Source organism: Rhagoletis pomonella, unplaced genomic scaffold (assembly GCF_013731165.1).
Source record: "Rhagoletis pomonella isolate Grant_MI unplaced genomic scaffold, Rhpom_1.0 Rhpom_scaffold_00003, whole genome shotgun sequence".
Taxonomy (NCBI): Eukaryota; Metazoa; Arthropoda; class Insecta; order Diptera; family Tephritidae; genus Rhagoletis; species Rhagoletis pomonella.
In genome coordinates, this window is record NW_023458557.1 from 90,940,695 (window position 1) to 90,960,792 (window position 20,098).

The 20,098-nt window shown below is 32.0% G+C and overlaps 1 protein-coding gene across 1 annotated transcript in view; it reads left to right on the top strand.

Moving 5' to 3' along the window:
- LOC118735761 overlaps positions 1-20,098 on the top strand; it is a gene marked incomplete at its 3' end in the record, with an annotated part of 287,491 nt that overhangs the window by 195,364 nt on the left and 72,029 nt on the right. The window contains 1 exon segment of the mRNA XM_036465709.1: positions 17,359-17,584. Coding sequence (XP_036321602.1) covers positions 17,359-17,584 — 226 coding nt within the window.

Here is a 20,098-nt window from a genome sequence, read left to right on the forward strand (position 1 = left end):
ATAAATTTGTCGACTTTAATGACTTCCTAATTCATGTTAGAGTGAAATTTCTATTTAATACATTTTAGTGGATAAATTACCTTTACAAAAATACCAAAAATATTCACATTGCCGACAACGAATTTTTCGATTTTTGTCCACTTAGGCGGCACTGTGCGACGTACATTGGTTCACCCCATACATTTTTTGAAGAAAATTAGAAGGCGTAGGTAAAGTTTTCGTGTGTAACCGCGAAGGACATAAATCTAGAAAAAAAAAACGTAAGATAGGTGTGAACGGTTTATTTTAAAGCATACCGCCCATACAAACCTAACCTCAAAAACTACTTAAAAATGCCATTCAAAGAGCACTGATATATTTACAATAGTAGAGTAAGTAAGCACACAAAATTAGCACACTCGATTTACTTTAACTAACCTAACCTACAAAACGCATTAACATCTCCCATACAAGCCTAATATCAAAAAAAGCTAAAGAAAAGTCCTCGTATTATACAAACTGCATACTTGTGCAAGCTGAGTTATACAAAGAAGGAAAGCATAAACTCCGTATATGATTATAAAAATGGTTCCTCACGATGGGTAAACCTGTTTAGCCTTCAAAGTTAAAATCAGAAAAAAAAAAAACAGAACAATTTTTGTTTACTCTCGATGCAGCATATCACGTATTCGTCAAAGTAGGCAAACAAAATTTACTGAGTCCAGTATATGTTTTCTCAAGTACTATTTAGGTAAGGTTTGGATATTTATTTTTAAAGTTTTCGATGTACTTATGCACTTCACGATTACTTGCTATTGCAATTTCAGCTAACTCTGAATAAGGAATGTTGAAAGTTGCCACAGTTGCTAAATTCGGTTTTACGCGCTGAAACAGATAATAAAAGGGGAAGTATAAAATAATAACTGATCTTTTTATACTTTACCACGTCGTTTAAAAGTTAACTACCTTCATTATTTATAATTTCTAATGTTTGCGCTTTTTTCGAAGAAAAATAGGTTTGTTAGTTAAAGGAGTCATAAATAACTCTAGAACTAGAAGAGATAGCAAAAAAAAATTAGCAGTATTTTAAAACATTTGAAATGGAAACATGTTGGAAATGAAAAAATAGTATCGTCGGGTAGAAGAATTCTAACCATTAAAATTACCTGCAAGTATAGAAAGTTTAAATTTTTTTCTTTTATGTGGCTTGAAACTAGCCCGCAATATATTTTTACAAAGTTGTAAACAAATAGTTTTGCTCTTCTTCCGACTAGGAATCCATTTCCATGTACATCACATGCTGTTTTTAGGTCAAAAAGGAAAAAAATATATAAAAAATTTCAGGTGGGGGTAATTTTTCATCAATCACATCTTTAAAATGGCTTTTAAAAGTAATATTTTTGGGTTTTCGTGTTTTTTACCTAAAACCAGCTTGTAATAAATATTTATGTAAAAAAAAAAAATAGTTAAATGAGTTTTTCAGTTTTTGCAATCATAGAAATGGATTATATGACGCAAGAACAACAGCAATATGTGTTTAAATTTTTTCAATAAGTTCAATTTTGGTTCAGGACAAAAATTCTAAACCTTCTATATTTAGAGGTTATTTTAAAGCTGAAGTAAACTATTTTTCCTAAATATCCACTGCAACTGTTAGCAAAAACCAAAACCTTGGTTGAAATATCTAATATATCTGACTTATGAACCAAAACCGAACCAAAATTTAAAGTTGGGTACAAATTTTTAGAGAGCAACAATTTATCGATTCGAGAAATTAATGCGTTGATGAGAAAAGGAAAACTCGTATATCGAGACGATAAAGTGGCCGGTAATCTAAAGGTTAGATGAGATAACGGCCCTAAAAGTTGTTAAGCTTGATCTGACTTTTTAACAGTTTTTTTTTTTTTATTTTATACATATATAAGGTGGCTGATTCAGATCAGGCGTCAATGCAGTATATACATAACGGACGTTCTATTTTTAATTCATCCCAAAGAGTATATACACTGGCGATCAAAAGTGAGTGCATGATGATTTTTGTTAAATATTTATTTTATATTTACAATGTTTTTCAAGCTAGAATTTATTTATTTTTTATTTATAAAAATTCGGTTCATGCTTTAATCAAAGTCAAACTTTCAAACTGTATACAGAATTTAGAAAAATTCAACAAATTTTCATCAAAATTTTTAACTTTTTAATCCAAATAGTTAAAAAAATTTTAGTTATGCAGGTATCTATAACCGTGCGCAAGTGCTTAAAAAATATACCAGAAATTGACGAAAAATTTAACGATTTTTTTATTATATGGATGGTAGGCGTAATCGCTATTCGATCTAATAATTAAATTACCCTACTAGAGCAGATTGGACCACTGTGCGTCGCTCGAAATCAAATAAGATTTTGAGAAACTTCTTCAATCTGATGTTGGAAAGTGTAATACCAGCTACCGAGCTTATTCGTAGCGGAACCATATACAGAAAAAGTACAATATGTTGACGTGTGCAGATTGCATTGACATAGTCAGCCTTAAGTGCTCCAGTTTTGAGAATAGCGCCCAAGAGATTGATCTAGCGGTAGCGGGAACAATATAAAGTACCTCCTGGCAACACATAAATAGTCTTCGCGTGACTTGGACATATGGACGTGTAGATGAGGTAAAAAGATCGTTCGATTCGGCACCTATGTACATATGTGTGAGCAGCGAAAGAAGGAAGAATTTTAGCTTCAAATTTCTTAAAAAGGGCGTGCAGTTGTGATTGAATCCACCAAACTTTTTTTTTACACTCTACATATACAGTCAGCATCAAAAATATGAGCACCCTGACATTTTGACGATTTTATTTATTTATATTTTCCATACCAAATTTTTCTTAGTTTTTTATAAAAAAAATATAGCTCATTCGAAAGCAAAAACCAGCAGAATCTATTTTTTCAATTTCATACAGAACTCGGGAAATTTCAAGAAATACCAAAAATGTTCACCAAAATTTTAAGTATGCAATTTTGTAGCCCTTTTCTAAGAACTACCGTTGATTTTTGAGTTTTTTTTTGTCATGTGTGTTGCGCATTTTCTTCCTATAACGCATGAACAAAATCTATTTTTATATGGAAGAAAATGCGGAACAGCTTCGACAAAAAAAATTCTCAATAATGAATGGTAATTTTTAAAGACTTGAAACTTGCACCTTATTGTATTTAAATTTAATGCGTTATTAATCTGCATACTTAAAATTTTTCTAAGAAATTGTCTGGTCTTTCTTGATTTTTTTCCGAGTTCTATATGAGATTAAAAAAATTGTGATGCTGCTGGTGTTTGCTGTGGAATTAAATATATTTAAAAACAAAATAATAAAAATTTGCTATGGAAGATATCTTTATCTACATATAATTAATTTATAAATAAAATCGTCAAAACGTCAGGGTATTCATATTTTTGACGGTGACTATATGTCCTTAATAAATAGGTATACGCATTATAACACCAACTAAATGTTTCTTAAACCATGGCCCGTGAATTCTAAAAATAGTCTTAACAAATTGCTGTTACTAAAATAAATCTACGTGAAAATAGAATCACGTTTTTTTTATACAAAATTATATCGCGTTTCTTTTCAAAATACAAACAAAAATAAAAACGACACAAAAATTCATCGATTAAGGTAATGCATTTTTTATGGAGCAAAAACCACGCAGTATATGCATAGGTACTCGTATATATGTACATACTGTTAGTTGCAGTACACACACACATGCAGCACAGCACAACGGCTCTGTGTGCAACGACTGGTTTAGTCAATTATTAATGCTGGTAATCAGTCGCTGATTGCCTGCAAGCACACAACTAAACGAATTAAGTTTTTCAATAATAACAAACAACAAAAAGTAAACAAACAAAAACAATAGCACGATTGGAAAATTGTGCGGCAATATTGAGAATTCAAGCGCAACCACCATTTGCTGTTGGCAGCAGTAAATTTACAAAATTTGTGCAAAATATTTAGATAGTATGAGTGTTAGGGTGGCCCTTTAAAAATCGCCATTAAAATTTTGTATGACGCACCGTTTATAATGTTGACAAAACATTCAGGAGTCGCTAGCAGGGTGTGGAAAAAGTTTAATTTTTTAAGTGCAAGTCGACAAAATTTTTACTTGAAATCTGAAATCATAATAATAAACTTATTCATATAAATTCGTAAAATAACTGAGTTATAGCTGGCTTAAGTAAAAATTTTTGAAAAGTTTTGTAATAAAAAAATTACTTTTAAACTTTAAAAGCGACCCGTACTCATTTTTTTTGTCTGTTTTTTTTGTTGTTTTGTGACTATTTTGTACGTAGAACGAAATAAGGAGGTGCTGCATGATGTTGTTAGTTTAAGCACACCCTAATGAAAAAAGATTATGTAGTAAATAGAGTTAATAAGGGCTGGCCAAATGCCCTTTAACACGCAAAGTATATTTAAATCTGAAACAGTTAAGTACATAAACATACTAACATTTTTAAAAAACAAATCGGGTTTTCACATAGAGTCATTACGAATGTAATGCTAAAGCTAGAAAGCGCGAATTTGTGAATATATACATACATATGTACATATGTGTATGAAAAGCTTTTAAGGGCAAAACAGGAAGGGAGAAGTGGTGCCGTAGGGGATTGCTGAACTAAACAAACTTTGCAAAAGTTGCAGCAGATCTCCGAATAGGGAATTCAAAATTCGAAAAGAACAGGACTGATAAAGCAAACTCGTACGTCAAAATTAAGCTCAAGAGAAACATCTGCAGTCATATTGACAAAATGGAAGAGACTGTTAAGCTGTGTTAGGTGATTCCTTTGGCTTAAATCTCTCACAAAATATGTTGGATCCTATAAAACGTCACTGCTGGATAAGAACTACACTCTCTTGGAATTCCATTGCAAGCTCATTTTTGGCGCAGACAGAGATTCGGAAGTTTATAGCATGACGGGGAGAGCCACAAGAATAGACTGGTATAAAGCAGCACGGTTGATGACCGAAGAGGCAGCAGCCCCTCACGGTCGACAGTGTATGCGTCTTCTTTAGAAGATGAGGATAGCACAAAGCATATTCTCTGAAGCCGGTACATTTTTGGGTCGGAGATATTGAGAAAATATCGACACACAAACTATTTGTCGATTTTAAACACCACTGGATCCGTTGAAATTGTGTTGGACCTCACACAGCCGTTTGTTACTAAATGAGGTTCGAGGACGTGTTATGTTGAACTCGGCCAAAATCGACTGAGTGATTATGCACTCATGCGCTAAACCCAGTAGAAAATAATAATTGAGTAGCAGCTGTAAAATATTGGAATGGAGTAGAGAACGAGTGGGTTAATATATTTTAAAAATTATATACGAAATGATGGCTTCCATAAGCGCTCATCTTTCGTAAATGGGTAATTTAGTTTACTTACCGTAGACCAAACGATGACGTGCTCGAAATGATAGCGAAAAAAAATTATTAAAATTCAACCGAAACTAAAATATAATGATCTATAAAACTGCGTGTCCAAGGTTCTTCTAAAAGCTTCAATTCTTTTTTAATTTTTCTGAAATTTTTTTCGTTTTGGGAGAATCCTACAATTGTTTTCAACAAGTTTTTATTTTGTAACATTAGTTAACTGGAACAGGAGAATCGATTTTCTTCAAAGCTGCTGCTATTTTTTCAGCTTTTTGCACTAAAAAGTTTAATATAAGCAAACAAAAATCGCGCTCAACTTCTCTCTTGCTGTTGTTGTTGTTGTAGCGGCTCTTGCTAGTTTTATCTGCTTCCATTAAAAAAAAAAAAATTAAATAAACAAATTGTTTGAAAAATTAGGGCTCCAGTGAATTATGAAAGTAAATTCCCGTTATTAACTGCTGTGCCCCGCGCCTTCGTGACTTCATGTTCTTCTAAGCATTTTACACTTTCTTCCGTTTGAATTAATTAATTCGACCAAATGTTAACTTTGACCTAACGCGAATATTTTTGTTCTATAAAAATGGGGAAATTCAGTATTTCACTCATTTACTTAGATCATTTTTATATCTCACGCTAAACAAATAGCATTCAAGGAGTTAGTAAATAGTAGATGACATTAAATCCAAATCTTTTTACTATATCAGGAAATTTTTTCAAGGCCTTAAGTTTGCAAATTTTTTTCAGAGTGTTTTTGGAATAAGTGAAAAAAGGTTAAAAATTCATGTCCGAGCGAAATTTCACGAGGAATAATTCTGTAGCTCACTCACGTAATGTTCATTTTGATCACTCTTTTGGAAAGTCTGAATAAAATCATATTTTAAAAATCGCTAGAGGGTTAGAATGTTCTAGAAAACTATTTGCTGGAAAATTTCACTCTCAGACAAAATCAGACAAAAATAATATGTCTCCTTGAAATTTGTTTATGCTTCAATTTATATTCGGTTAATAAATATAACTAATTTGATCTGAGAATGTAAAAAGATTCGGAGGTTTTACTATATTATCTTGAAGTCATTCCGCGCCCAAACAGTGACCCTGAAATTGTGCACAGTGTAATCCGACAAATAAGGGGGTTAGAGTCAAAAGGATCTAAGTAGGTCTGACATTGTTTTGAGATAATTAAAGTTAAAGTTGATTACTTATTGTAAATTCATTTGAAATCTTTCTTGCCTAAATGAATGCTGATTAATAAACTAATTCAAATAAATATTATATTTAACTATACAAATATGAGTATGACTTATATTTTCACAAAATGTCACTTAGACCCTTATGATTCGAACCCCTTCAAATATAATACACTTTTGTTGTCACGGCGTATACGCAACATTACCACCTAAACGAGTAGACAAGCTATTTCATATTAAATTTATTTGCCTCTTGCAATTATAATAATTATTAAAAACCATTCATAAAATGCAGAGGAAGTATAATACATAAATAATTATAACTATATACTACATACATATATCTATGTATGTATTTATATTAGTACAATAGTCAAATTGCAACTGTCGGCAGCAATTACTTACACACACATATGCACTTTAACAAATTTCTGAAAAATCAACACATTCGCACGGAGCTTTAAAATAAAACCACAATCTAACTGTTAGATATTTTAGCTGTCACCTCTCTTACGTCACTTAGCACAAGCACACGCTGCACGCAGCTAAGTACTTACTTAATCGTAAGTGTCCTGCTGTTTGGTTTGTTGTATACTACATAGTTACATACATACATATGTATGTATGTATTGTCACCGATTGATATGACCTTCAAAACGTTCCAATGCAAGCAAGTAGCACATAGTTCGTTGCTTAAATAGCTGCACATACATACGTACGTACACACACCGATCAATTTCTATGGTGCAATTGTATTGCATGTAAATACATAAATAGTAAATGCAAATCGTTAGACACCCACCCACGCGTGCACAAAGAACGCAAAAGAAGAACACAGAGCACCACATAAAGACGCGGCGCACAGTGGTTCCAAATGCCAGCCTAGCCAGAAATAAATCATATCTAGCTTTATAATACATACGCCGAAACAAACCAAATTTGATACTCGTCCATTTTCGAGGGTGCTAATGCCAATTCCGTTATCAGATATCTCGTGTTTGAATTATCGAGTTTCGAATAAGCGAGGTTAGCTTCTAAGAGTTGAAATTATCAAACCAAATTTGGTGTCCGGGGGATTTCGACGGTGCTTATTCCAATTCAGCTATGAAATTTCGAGTATCGGAAATTTTGTTCTGAAGAAATCAGTTTAAAGGGCAGCTAAATTTTAGAACCTACTTGAGAAAACAGCACTTAGCTAGTTGGTTCTTGTGTGTAACAGAACAAGATACACCGCGATCTGAAAGAGAGATTACCTTACTCAGTGTGGCGAAGATACCTTCGGCTTTCCTAATGAATCCCAAAAGGATGTGGTCACACAAACTCGACGCAAGCGGAATCGCAACCGGTTGTAATCAGGCAGGTATATTGTCGTTTCTGTTGAAAGGGTAGCCGATGAGCCTATCTATGGCTCCCACCGCTCCCCAGTACTTACTGTACGCAGAATGAAGAGGACCAACTGAGACCGCAAAATGGTTGAGGTCCTAAAAAGGCAGTTAACGATCCTTCTCATGCCAACTTGTCGGCAACCTTATTGCCTTCGATTCCACATTGGCCTGGTACCCTGGTTCTTCGGCTGCCAATATTTATTTCATACCAAAGCAGTCTCTAGCCAGCTTGGATTTCATAGTCGTGTTTTAAAAGGCCCGGATGGCAGCTTGGCTATCTGATAAAAGATTGCTAGAAATGCGCCCTTAAAACCCTTGTCAAGGTTTACTTTTGCACATTTTAAAATTGCGACAATTTCAGCCTGAAACAGTGTGAGCCATTTGCCCAAGGAAATTGCAAGTTTGGTGCTAGGTCTAAAAAATACCTGCACCTGATTTGCCCCCTATCCTTTAACTGTCTGGAATCATGTGCAGGGAGGCCATTTGCACACAATCTTTGCGATCGGGGACTATCACTTGGAATTTTCTGCCAGATTTTCTGAAGATCTATTTAAACATGGAATCAGAGATTCCGCATATTTCCAACCCTAGTATCTTCCAAAGAATGCATCCCACCAAACCAAAAATGCTAAATAAAGTCCATATGCTACAAAAATCACTATTAACCAAATGAAATTTAATTTAATTTTATTTCTGCAGTGGTGATGCTGATGAGCTAGCATATATCTCGCCCGTATCCCTATCTTTTTAGCTTTTTCGTTGACATCAACTAACGCCAGAGCATCTCCGTTGGCATTGTTGTTTTCGGTCTGATGACACAAGAAATAAACGAATGAACTTATTTTCAGAACCTTAAAGCCTGCCCCTTTTCAACTTTAAAGTTAAACAAAAACACAAACACATATTACTTAAAAAAATAGGTTTATGGCAAATTTTTTAATTAACGGTTAAGCGAAAACGGTGACGAATCGAGGCTTACCATAAATTTTTTCCTTCGATTTTCTGTGATAGCATCTTACATGTTCTAATTTAACTTTTCGCATATAGTTTGTTTTAATAAAAATTCAAGTGCCTTATCAGTATTCTACCTTATCTATATCTAATGTTTTAAACAAAAATGGTTTGTCCATATTCACTAAAGCTTTAATAAAATTAAAAAGTGCGGATGAAACTTTGTTGGATCCTTTTAAAACGTGAACTTAATCGAAAGAAACCGCTGCGACCTTTTTGGATTCTTTTTCACGCTCTGCGGTGTGTACAATTACGTACAGTGTAAATTTAATCATTGGTTTTCGAACTTCTAAAAAAAGCGGGCAAATAGCAAAATATATAATAGGGGTATTCTCTGAGTCTTGCAAAGCCCTTGCACGGTGCACGGATTGCACGGTTTGCAAAGCTGTCCCACACGAAAACCGGTATTTACCGTGCAATCCGTGCAATATGTGCACCATGCAAGGCCTTTGCAAGACTCAGAGAATACCCCTAATGACTTTTTGAGTGGTAAATATACATACTTCTTAAGGTGTAAGAAACGATTCATATTACCGGAAATTAATAAAAAATTAATAGTGTTACTAATTGTGCTAATTTTTTTAATTTTTAAAGCTTGAAAATGTTTTATGTTGGTCAAAATCCTGTTAGTTATTGTGGAAGGCTGTTAAGCGTTTACAAACACATTTGCAACAAGTCAATTTTACGCACCTATAAGGAGAAGCGCATTGGTGTTGACACGGGACCTTATGGATTACTGGGAGAGTAAAAAATTTATATATATCCCCGGCTAAGAGACAGTTTTGATTGAATTGAATTGTATTCCGAATCATTCCTGTAAAAAGGTGAATAAATTAAAGCTAAAATTGAAGTAACTCAATATATTTACAGAAGATAGAAAACTGCAATTGAAAGAATGTGCATTTCTTATCAAAACATATTGTATTGTGAATATGTAAAGTGCTATTTTGACCGAAAAAATAAATCAGATTTAACTTTTATAATTGACCGAAAAAATAAAAGTCAATTTTTTACTTTTATTTTTTACCGATCTTGGGATTATTATTATTATTATCTTCACTGCTGTGTAATACTGTGCAATGCAGTACTATTCCACCTCTGCTTGGCCCTCGAGTGATAAATTTCGGTAATTTTTGCTTTTATCTCCCTGAGCGAAGCGCCCATGTCCACCGCATGGGACACATTCAGTGCGCAGACGCACCTTATTAGTTCGTCCGCTGCTAAGTTTTCGTAAATGTCCCTATGTCACGGGATCCTTATTAGAGTAATTTCCTATTGATCAGAGGTCCTATTGGTCAGCTCTCCAACAATATTCCACTACATAGTTGAGATCTAACAGGCATAAAAGAGAGTGCCTTAATGACCGCTTGGCCACCCGAGAACATATTTAGATGAATATTTGGAAAAAAATTACAGGTAATATTTTGGTCAAGAGTTTTCGCACTATATTGAAATGTCTATAAATCAAAAAAAAGCAAAAATATGCAAAACCCACATGCATTTATTGGAAAATATATATATACTAAAATACGTGCAGTAAATATGCAAAAACAAGCATTTTTTCAAAATATGCAAAACCATGCATTGATTTCAAATTATGCTTTAACGATTTAATCCCACCTTAAAAGAAATTCAATGATTCCTTAATTAAGATACCTTAACCAATTTCCAATTGAAGATGCCTAATAAAAACATGCATTCGCATGAGATTCCGAGCCCTAGTTAAGCGTGTATAAAACATTGATAGATATGTAGGTAAACACACATATAGATATGAATTTATAAAAAATACTTTTGACTTTGTTTACATGCTTGTACTTAATTAACACTATTAAATTTTTGCTAGTAATTTTCACTCTTTTTTTCAAAATGTTCTATAATATGAAGATTCTTGTCCTTTAATTGCCAGCTAGTTATTTTAAATGTATCACCAATTACACACCGTGAAAGCTCTTCCACATAAACGTTTTATTTATTTGCAAAAGCTCACCCACATACATCCACATCCTTACTTGATATGAAAGCTCGTTAATATACATACCACATATGTACTCCCGTTTGCTCTATCAAAAGGCATCCAGAGAATTCATAAAAACAAAAACAAAATTTCTTTTTATTAAGTTTTTCTTTTTAAATCCATTATATTTTAGTTTATAAAAAGTCATTCATGGTGTTCAAATTCCATAGACCCACACAGGGTCTGAAGGCCGATCGATATTTTTATTTCGATTATGTCAAAGTTTCACTTCGTACCTTCTTAATTTACATATATGTGTTCACAGTACCCATTTCCTCGTAAAAGCTTAATTCCTCGGTGAAGCTTATTTCTTCGCCAAATCTAATTTTTTTTGATGTAAGCTTATTTTTTTGTGAAAGCTCATTTTTTAGTAAAAGCTCATTTCATGGTGAAAGCTCATCCCCTCATAGATAGAAGCTCATATATACATTTTTTATGCATAGTGATTTAAGTGAAAGTTCTACAAGTTACATCTTTTACTCATAATTCATCACTTTTTCGCTCCCTCACGTACAAACTTTTATAGTAAATTAATTCCATAGCGTGAAAGCTCTTTGAAGTATACATATTTAAGTCCAAATAAAACTTTTTAAACATACTAAGTGATACTTTGTTATGCATTTTAAAAATAGAAATAAATAATTAAGTTGCGCTAAAGCTTTTTAAAACAGTTTTCTTAATTTAAGCTCTTATTCTTAAGTTTTGTTCTAATAACTCATTTTGTTTTGTTGTGCTGTTTGGTTTTTCGTTTTTAGTAAAAAAAAAAACCTTACTTACTATTTATTCTCTATAACAAACTTCTACAATTACTCGAACTGCAACGAGTACCAAAAGTTGCGAAATAATTATTGCAAAAAGAATTTAAACTAAAACTTATTGAAGTCAAAGCAAATAATTGATAATAAAATACAACAAAAACTTCCCACTGCGCTTTTACATACTAACTTACTACCAACTATTGTTGAAAATAAACTCTTCTTTCTTACGTTTCCGATTTTTTTCCATTCTTTATCTTGTATCAAATGAGCTTTACTAATAAGCGTATTTATTTGAAATATACAAATATTTGTAATGTATATAATTATAAATATTTTTATTTTTACTCAACGTAACTAACTACTAAGAAAATTCAAAAACTCAAGCGATTTTATAACTATATGTATTTTTAATTTAATTTATTCCCATCTTATTTCTGGCTTAACTCGGCTTATTTTTTAATTATGATTTTATATTTAGTTAGTTAAAGCACAAAATATAACAGTCTCAAAAAACCAAATTTCTTCAAATGCTGTAGTAAATATTTGTGACTAGGATAAAAAACTTAGGACTAAGAATGCCTACTTTCGCAGATAACTTCAAAACTATGAGAAGAAGCTTAAAGCCTTTTAAGAGTTTGCTTGCAAAAAATAAATTATGTAATAGAAGTTTTCCAACAAATTCAAAGATAAACTTTTGTACACAAGTACTATTCACATTAAATCGAAAGCTCCTGTGGTGCTTCTTCAAGCGCACAGCTTTTAAAGCACAAATTATTTTCAGATAGAGCTTAAAGTGTAGAAATTTAATTTTATTACATTCTTAAGTTGATTACTTATTAAATTAGCTAGCCTATTTTATGAGGAAAGGAGCTTTTTCAAGACAATATCTCTTATTAAATTAAATAAGGTATCAGCATAAACATTATATAAAAGCGACTTAAAAAGACACCTTGAATAACTTTAAGCTTTTTAAAAGCTTTCACATGTAAAATAGGTTAATACTTTTTCAGCTTAGAGCTTTGATTTGCAAACACAGATAGAGTTTTTTCACACTCTTCAGAGCATTTCTGAGAACAAAATACATTTGCTGCACAATAAAATTGGATAAACTTAAAGGCTTTCATAGGATTTTTGAAATTTTTGCAAGCTTTCCAAGAAGAAGAGAAAATATTTGTAGAACGTAGAGCTTTTCTTTATAAACACAGTTCAAGCTTTTTAATTCGTCAGAGCTTTTCAGAGGACTTGAGGCATCTTGTATATGAAACTAGATGAGTTTATTGTTAATGTAAAAAACTGCTTTCAGCTTTAAGCTCTTGTTAATATTTTTTTTTTAATTTTGCTATGCAGCTTCTTACATTTAGTTTTGTATTCTTCTTTCCTTTTTTCTATTTTCTACCTTATAAATTCCAACCAGACCCAGACGAAGCTTCTGATTTTTGGTTAACGAATAAAAAAAACATCAATACTCGTAAAAACGCACACATTTTTTTACTCGAAAACAAAATGAAAAACAGAAAAATATGAAAAATCTGCAACCACCACAAAAAAAATCAAAATAAGTGTCTTTATGTTGTTAAATAAAATTCCAAATGCTTTATTTGTTTACTCACTAATCAAGTATTATCAAAAAAGCCACAATTGATTAAATGTCAAAATTTTTTGCAAAGCAATAACTACTCAGTGCTTCATGGATTTGATTGATCTCTCTATTTGTCGCATACTAAAACACAGCAAAAATTTTATTTGAACAAATTTCAGTTACTGTTTTTTGATGTTTAATGTTTATTGTAAGGATATTTTAATTGTTTTCAGTTTTGTTATGTGTGTACAATTTTTTATGAATTTCTGAACTTTAATTTGGCTTAAGTCTTTTGTTATGTAAGCAAAATACATACGTACCTTATTTTTTTAACATACTAATTGGCAACATCTAATTAGATATATAAATATTAAGTATACATATTATATAAGAATGTGAAACAAAAATGTGTTTTATCACGGAGGAACGGTAAAAGGAAATATTTTATGGAGTAAGAAATAAAAATCTAAAGAGTTCCAAACCAACGAAGCCGTAGTCGCCGGATTGTATTCAGACTTGTCCTGACCAACACAAAGGAGCTTTTGAAAAGCTCTCTCAAATTTTGTACGGCGGCGCAGAGGGTAAAAGCTCTCAATAGTCCTCGCAGATATAAACCGGTAACGACCAAACATAGTCCGTAGAAGAAGCTTTTTACGGACCTTATATATGGAGGCAACACGCTACCAGACAATGACCAGTTAGAACTGCCACCACTAGCAAGACCTTTCTTAGTTCCAAGAGCTCCCTGGACCGCCCCCGGTCTACACGTGGCCAGATGGATTTTGCGACCTTAAATTCCAAGGTCTTCGCCTAGCGCCTGCTGAGCTGAACAAACGCCCATCAGTTCCTCAGGGGTTCTTATCTTGCCAGCCCATCGACCATTCAGTTTCCAGCGAATTTACCGTGACCTGAAACCCAAATGAACTTAATAGCATAATAATCCGATGCGGTCGATAGGGAAGTTAAGTAATCCCTCGCCATGCGGAACGAACCATCAGAGAGCCAAGAGTCATTAGCGCTGCTTGGCTGTTGGAACAGATATTCACCTCGTTCAAGAGCGTTACACAAATGAGCAACCAATCCGAATCCTCCTGTATTGCGACTCCGTCTGCCTGTAAAATGTTACAGCGATCGCGTAGCCTGAATTTAAGGTTGATGGAGAGTTCTTCGCAAAAGACACATCCACTTACACTCCTCCATCCGAAAATACGTTTACTGGACACCAATTTCAGATAGTGCACCCCTTATAGTTCTCCCTCGCTGGGATATGGGTGGTGAAAAGTCACTTCGGACCCAACCTCAGTGTGCAGTGGTCTGTTCGAGTTGCTAGGAACTCGAAGCTTTTCAGAATATCAGCGTCCCCATAGCCCGAAGTGAACTTAAAGTCCACCACCTTGGCCTTATTGCGCCGCGAGCAGCGAGCGGCAACTCTGCCTGCTATATCTATGGGCACAACGTTTATCAAAGTGGTTCAAAGTGGTTCACTGATTCCAATTCAGGTTGCTCTGTACACTCCTTCCAGCCGTTTAACCATGAAGGGCTTGCTTAGGGCGTTTCACCAGACGAGTACCCCATAAAAAAAATTTGGCTTTATTATAGTTTCATAAACCCAATAAACTAATTTCGGTGAGTAGGTAAGTCAGTAGTGACAGCCAAACTGCACTCAAGGCATTGGCCATCCCTCAAACTACGTCCAGACTATCTAGAAATGAAACATTGGCAATTCTAGCAATGGTTTCGTATGGCAATTATCGAAAGACTAATTGAAAGCTCTGGTAACGAGGAGATCTTAGCGTTATGATTCATTAGGGATAGTTGTTGGGCCTTATGAATAAAAACTAAGCTATTGCTTTTTCTTAAAATTTCAGATCTTTTCCTTAAATTTCTTTAATTAAATCGAGTAAAAGGTCTGGAATTTTAAGAAAAAGCTATTGCCTTGTTTTTATTCATAAGGTCCATTGTCTCAGTATAATAATGACTTGAAGCTACTTTTTCGATTACAAGTACGTGTCTGCTCCTACAACTCGCTTAAAGAGGGCACTCACAATGGACAATCTGCCTCCGAGTGAAAGTATGGTATATTCCACAGACGCCCTCCTAACCTAATCTCACCTACCGTTAAATAGTTGGCTTTTAAAGACAACAAAAAGTGTTAAATAAAAGAAAATTATATTTAATAAAAATTGAAATGCATAAAGCGAAAATAAATTTAAAAAAATTTTAAAATTAAGTGAAATTAAAACAAATATTTTTTTCTTCTTAAAGCAATAAAATCTAGAAACAAAATTATATAAAAAATAACAAGTTAATCAAAATAAATATCTAAATTTAAAAATTAATTTAAAAATGAAAAACAAATTAAGTTAAAAAATAAATAAACAAAATAAGTTCCTAAAAATTAAGTAAAATTAAAAAACTACTTTTAAACAATAAAAATTAATAAATAAAAGATTATTTATAAAAAATGTACTTATTAAATTTAAAAGGAAGAAAAAATAATAAAAGTAAGTTTCTAAAAATTTAATTAAATTTAAAAAAAATTAACAGTTTCATATAAAACCTTTAAAAAAAGTTAACTAAAATATAAATTTAATTTAAACACGAAAAAAACTAGATAAATTAAATTGAATTAAAAAGAAATATTATTTTTTAAAATAATACTATCTAAACATTATTTAAACAATTAAATTGAGAACGAAAAACGGTTTAAGTAGTTCCAACAAAATATAGAAGCTCTATAAATATAAAATAAATGACGTGATTTAACCTGTGGCGTTAAGCACATTCTTGTTTCACGCCTTCAAAAAAAACCCCAAAGTGACTCAAACAAATGACCACGTGTTGATAGTTTTGAAATATTCGCAACTTGTTCGAACAAAATTTTTGTTTGTTCTATAAAAATACCGTTCAAGCTTTACTCAAGAACATATAAATCACAGGGCCTTATGCATAAAAAGTGAGCTTAAGCTTTATACAAAATTTACGAAAACTCAACAAATTTGCATCGAAATTTCAATATTTTAATCTGAATCTTTAGAACATTTTTGGGTATGCAGTTTTATAGCCCATACAATTTTGGTCTAATCAAGTATAAGTTTCAACCGGTTTGAAAATTGCGTTGATTTTTTAGAATTTTTTTGGAGAGTGCTTTTTCGTTTTTTTTTTTTTATATAATAAGAACACTTGGCATTGATTTTTTGAAATTTTTTTTCCAACGGTATCCCGCTTTTTATTTCATAGCAAATTCATGCTTTTATGGAAAAAAAGTGTAAAAACTTCTCAAAAATCAACGCGATTTTTTAGCCGGTTGAAACTTGCAACGCGTTAAACTAGAATTGTATGGGCTATAAGACTGCACATCCAAAAATGTTCCAAAGATTCAGATTAAAAAGTTTACATTTTTATAAAAATTTATTGAATTTACCTTAATTTTGAAACTGTGATTTATATGCTTTTGGTTAAATCTTCGACGGTATTTTTATAGAAAAATAACATTCGAAATTTAGCTCGAAATCATTACGAATATTAAAAAAAAAATCAGCATGTGGTAATTGTTTGAGTCACTGTATATAAAATACTTAAACTAACAGTTATGCTTATATTATATATATTAGCTCTTATGTATTTACATACGTACATAAAATATTTGTATGAATATATAAATTAAAAATATATTATTTTGTACTTTTTTTCTCTTCCATTTGCTTTCTTTTACTGCCTCTCTACCTCTCTCTTGTTCATTTTTTCTATTCTAATTGTCCTTAAAAACTACAAAAATTTTCTCTCAACAACACAAACATGTTTGCTCTCTTTTCTCTCATCTCTTCTGTGAAACAAACAAAAAAACACCTACGTTCAATCTTTCAACAACTACAACAACAACGGCAAACCACAAAAAAAAACTACCAACCAAAACTAATAACAACATCAACCTACTACCACAACTACAAAACTGCCATCACTACTACTACAACTACAATCAAAACTATCAACCAAATCAATCGTTCGTTCATCAATCGCAGGGCAATGCGGCGAATTCATCGGAAACATCGATGGCCACACAACCGGGCGGTTCGGTGACATCGCGAGCCGCTTCGGAGACACGCTCAGGACCGCCGGGATCGAGCAGCGGCGCTGGAGCCACAGGTAATAGCAGTGGTGGAACTGCTGGTAGTACACACACCGGTGCAAAATTCCGTCATGGCCTATTGCAGCTTATGATACACACAATAGATCCGCTACATGATGGTGAGTTCATAACGTTTCCATTAGTGTTTTGCACTTCCCCAAATATACACTCAGACAAACACATATGCCCTCCAACCCTTCCGCCCCCCCACCCACTCAGCCATAGCCACACACAAAAGCCCTACAACGAGTACCCCTTAAATTGTATGCCCTAATCCTTTAAATATGTACGTACACAAACATAATGCAGATTACCGCAAATCCCGTTGCTTTCCCACCACAACAAATAACAATAGAATTTAACATAAAGTAAACAAATTGAAACGAAATATAATTTAATATAAAACAAAACCTATGAAAGAAAAATATATTTTCAAAGCTATTAATTAAAAAAATAGCAGCTTCTATGTGCTTAAGTGAAAATTAAATAAATAAAAAAACAGTATAAAGAGCAAGAAAATTTGCAGAATTCCGTTTTTCTGTTGTTTCGTTGTGCGCTGCAAAATTTATATACATATATATTTATTAAAGAATAAAAACTATAAAATTATTAAGCGAAAATTTATTTTTATTCAAATTTTTTTTAATAAAATTGTCGTTAAAGCTTAGTTGCAAAATTAAAATTTAAACAAAAAAAAAATATTTATTGTTGCTTTTGAGTTTCGCATTCGAAATTAAACCTGCGTTAATTGTTGTTAGTGTTGCTTCAGTTTCGATATTTCGTTGGCTGTTACAAAACCTAAGTATTTAAATGTTTTCAAAATTTTAAAGCTTACAGCTTTGGTTAACTAAAATTTAAATAAATATACATATATTTGACTCTTTGGGGCTAGGCGGGTTAAAAGAGTTGTGGCAAATTTTAACCTGCCTGACACAAATTGCCATTTTACTTTGACAATTGACTTTTAACCAGTTGATAAAAAACAACTGTGCAGTCAGATTATTTTATCTTGCATCATGCGCCTCAACGGGTTAAATGCAGTTCTTAGTTAAAAATCATTAAACAAATTGAATTGCTTATCTATTTATTATTATTTTTTTTTTTTGAAATTCTTCATAGCTAATTAAAATTCAAATAAACCCATACGATTAAAAAATATTTAGGGCAAGAAAAAGAGCTTTTCGGTTTTTATAACTTAATGCATATACAGGGTGATAGGCAGAGAACGGTTTTAATTTTATTTGAATACTTTTCAAAAATAATGCGAAAATGCATTCGAAACAAGAACGGCATAGGTTATTATTTTATTAACCCTTTCAGGACTAAAAGCTTATAAGTAAAAAAAAAACAAAGTTTTAGTTATGGATTGTTCTTTTAAGTGTTGTATAAACATAACTTTACAAAAAATTTTTTTTTGAATTTTCCGTTAAAATAAAATTAACGAAACTACTAAAACTTCACATAATTTCTTTATTTGAGTGCCTGAAAGTAAAAACTGGACATAAAGCGAGCAAAATTTTTTTGAACATAAATTGTTACACTTGTTGTTGTTGACATGTGGTCATTCAAAAACTGTTTATATTTTTTAGTAATTTAAAAACTGGACATAAATTTTTGATTTTTAAAAAAGTGTTAAACAATTGTTGGTGAAAATATTTTTTGGTAGCTTAATAGCTTGACGTAAATGTTTCTTCATTAAAAACTGGACATCAATTTTTGGTCAACTAAATCATGCAGAAACACTTTTGATAGAATACTTGTCATTCTTAGGATTGCAAAACCTAGACACCGTTTTTTGGTAGCTTAAACACCGGACACAAATTCTTGGTCCTTAAAAAAACTGAACCCTTTTTTTTTTAGTAATTTGGTACAAAACCTTGATATAATCTTACATTCGTTGAACATAAATTTTTGGTTGCTTGAATATTTGACATAAATGGCTGGTAATGCTAAAACTGGAACAAATTTTGAGAGAAGATTTAAAACTTGACATAATTTTTTAATCACTTAAAAACTGGACATATTTTCCAGACTATTTAGAAACTAGACACAAACTGTTAGTTAGTGCGAAAACTGGACGTAATTGTTGCCAATAAAAATAAATTTTTAGTAAATTAAAGTCCGGATATAAATACATATTCAGTTATTCAAAACTGAACATAAACGTGTACATAAATTTTTGATCCTTGAAAAAAACAGATATATTTTTCTTTGGCAATTTAAAAACTAGGCCACAAATTCTTGGTGAATAAAAAACTGCAGTTTGCTTTTTGATAATTGGAAAACTTGACATCATTTTTTGCTCTCTGAAAATCTGGACATAAATTCTTAGGGCAAATATTTTTGGGAATTTAAAAACTTTTTTTGGTGACTTTAAAACTGTACATAAATTCCTAGTAATATAAAAACTGGACCTTAATTTTCGTAATTTAAAGACATATCATATTTTTTTGACTATATAAAATATGTACATACATAAATTTGTTAAGCAAATTTGTGGACATAATTTTTTGGTAATTTAAGAAATTAACGTAATTAACATTAATCCATAGTAATACAAAAAAATTTAGACAATTTCGTAAATACTTGGTAATGCGAAAACTGGACTTTAATTTTTGGTAATTTGAAAATTG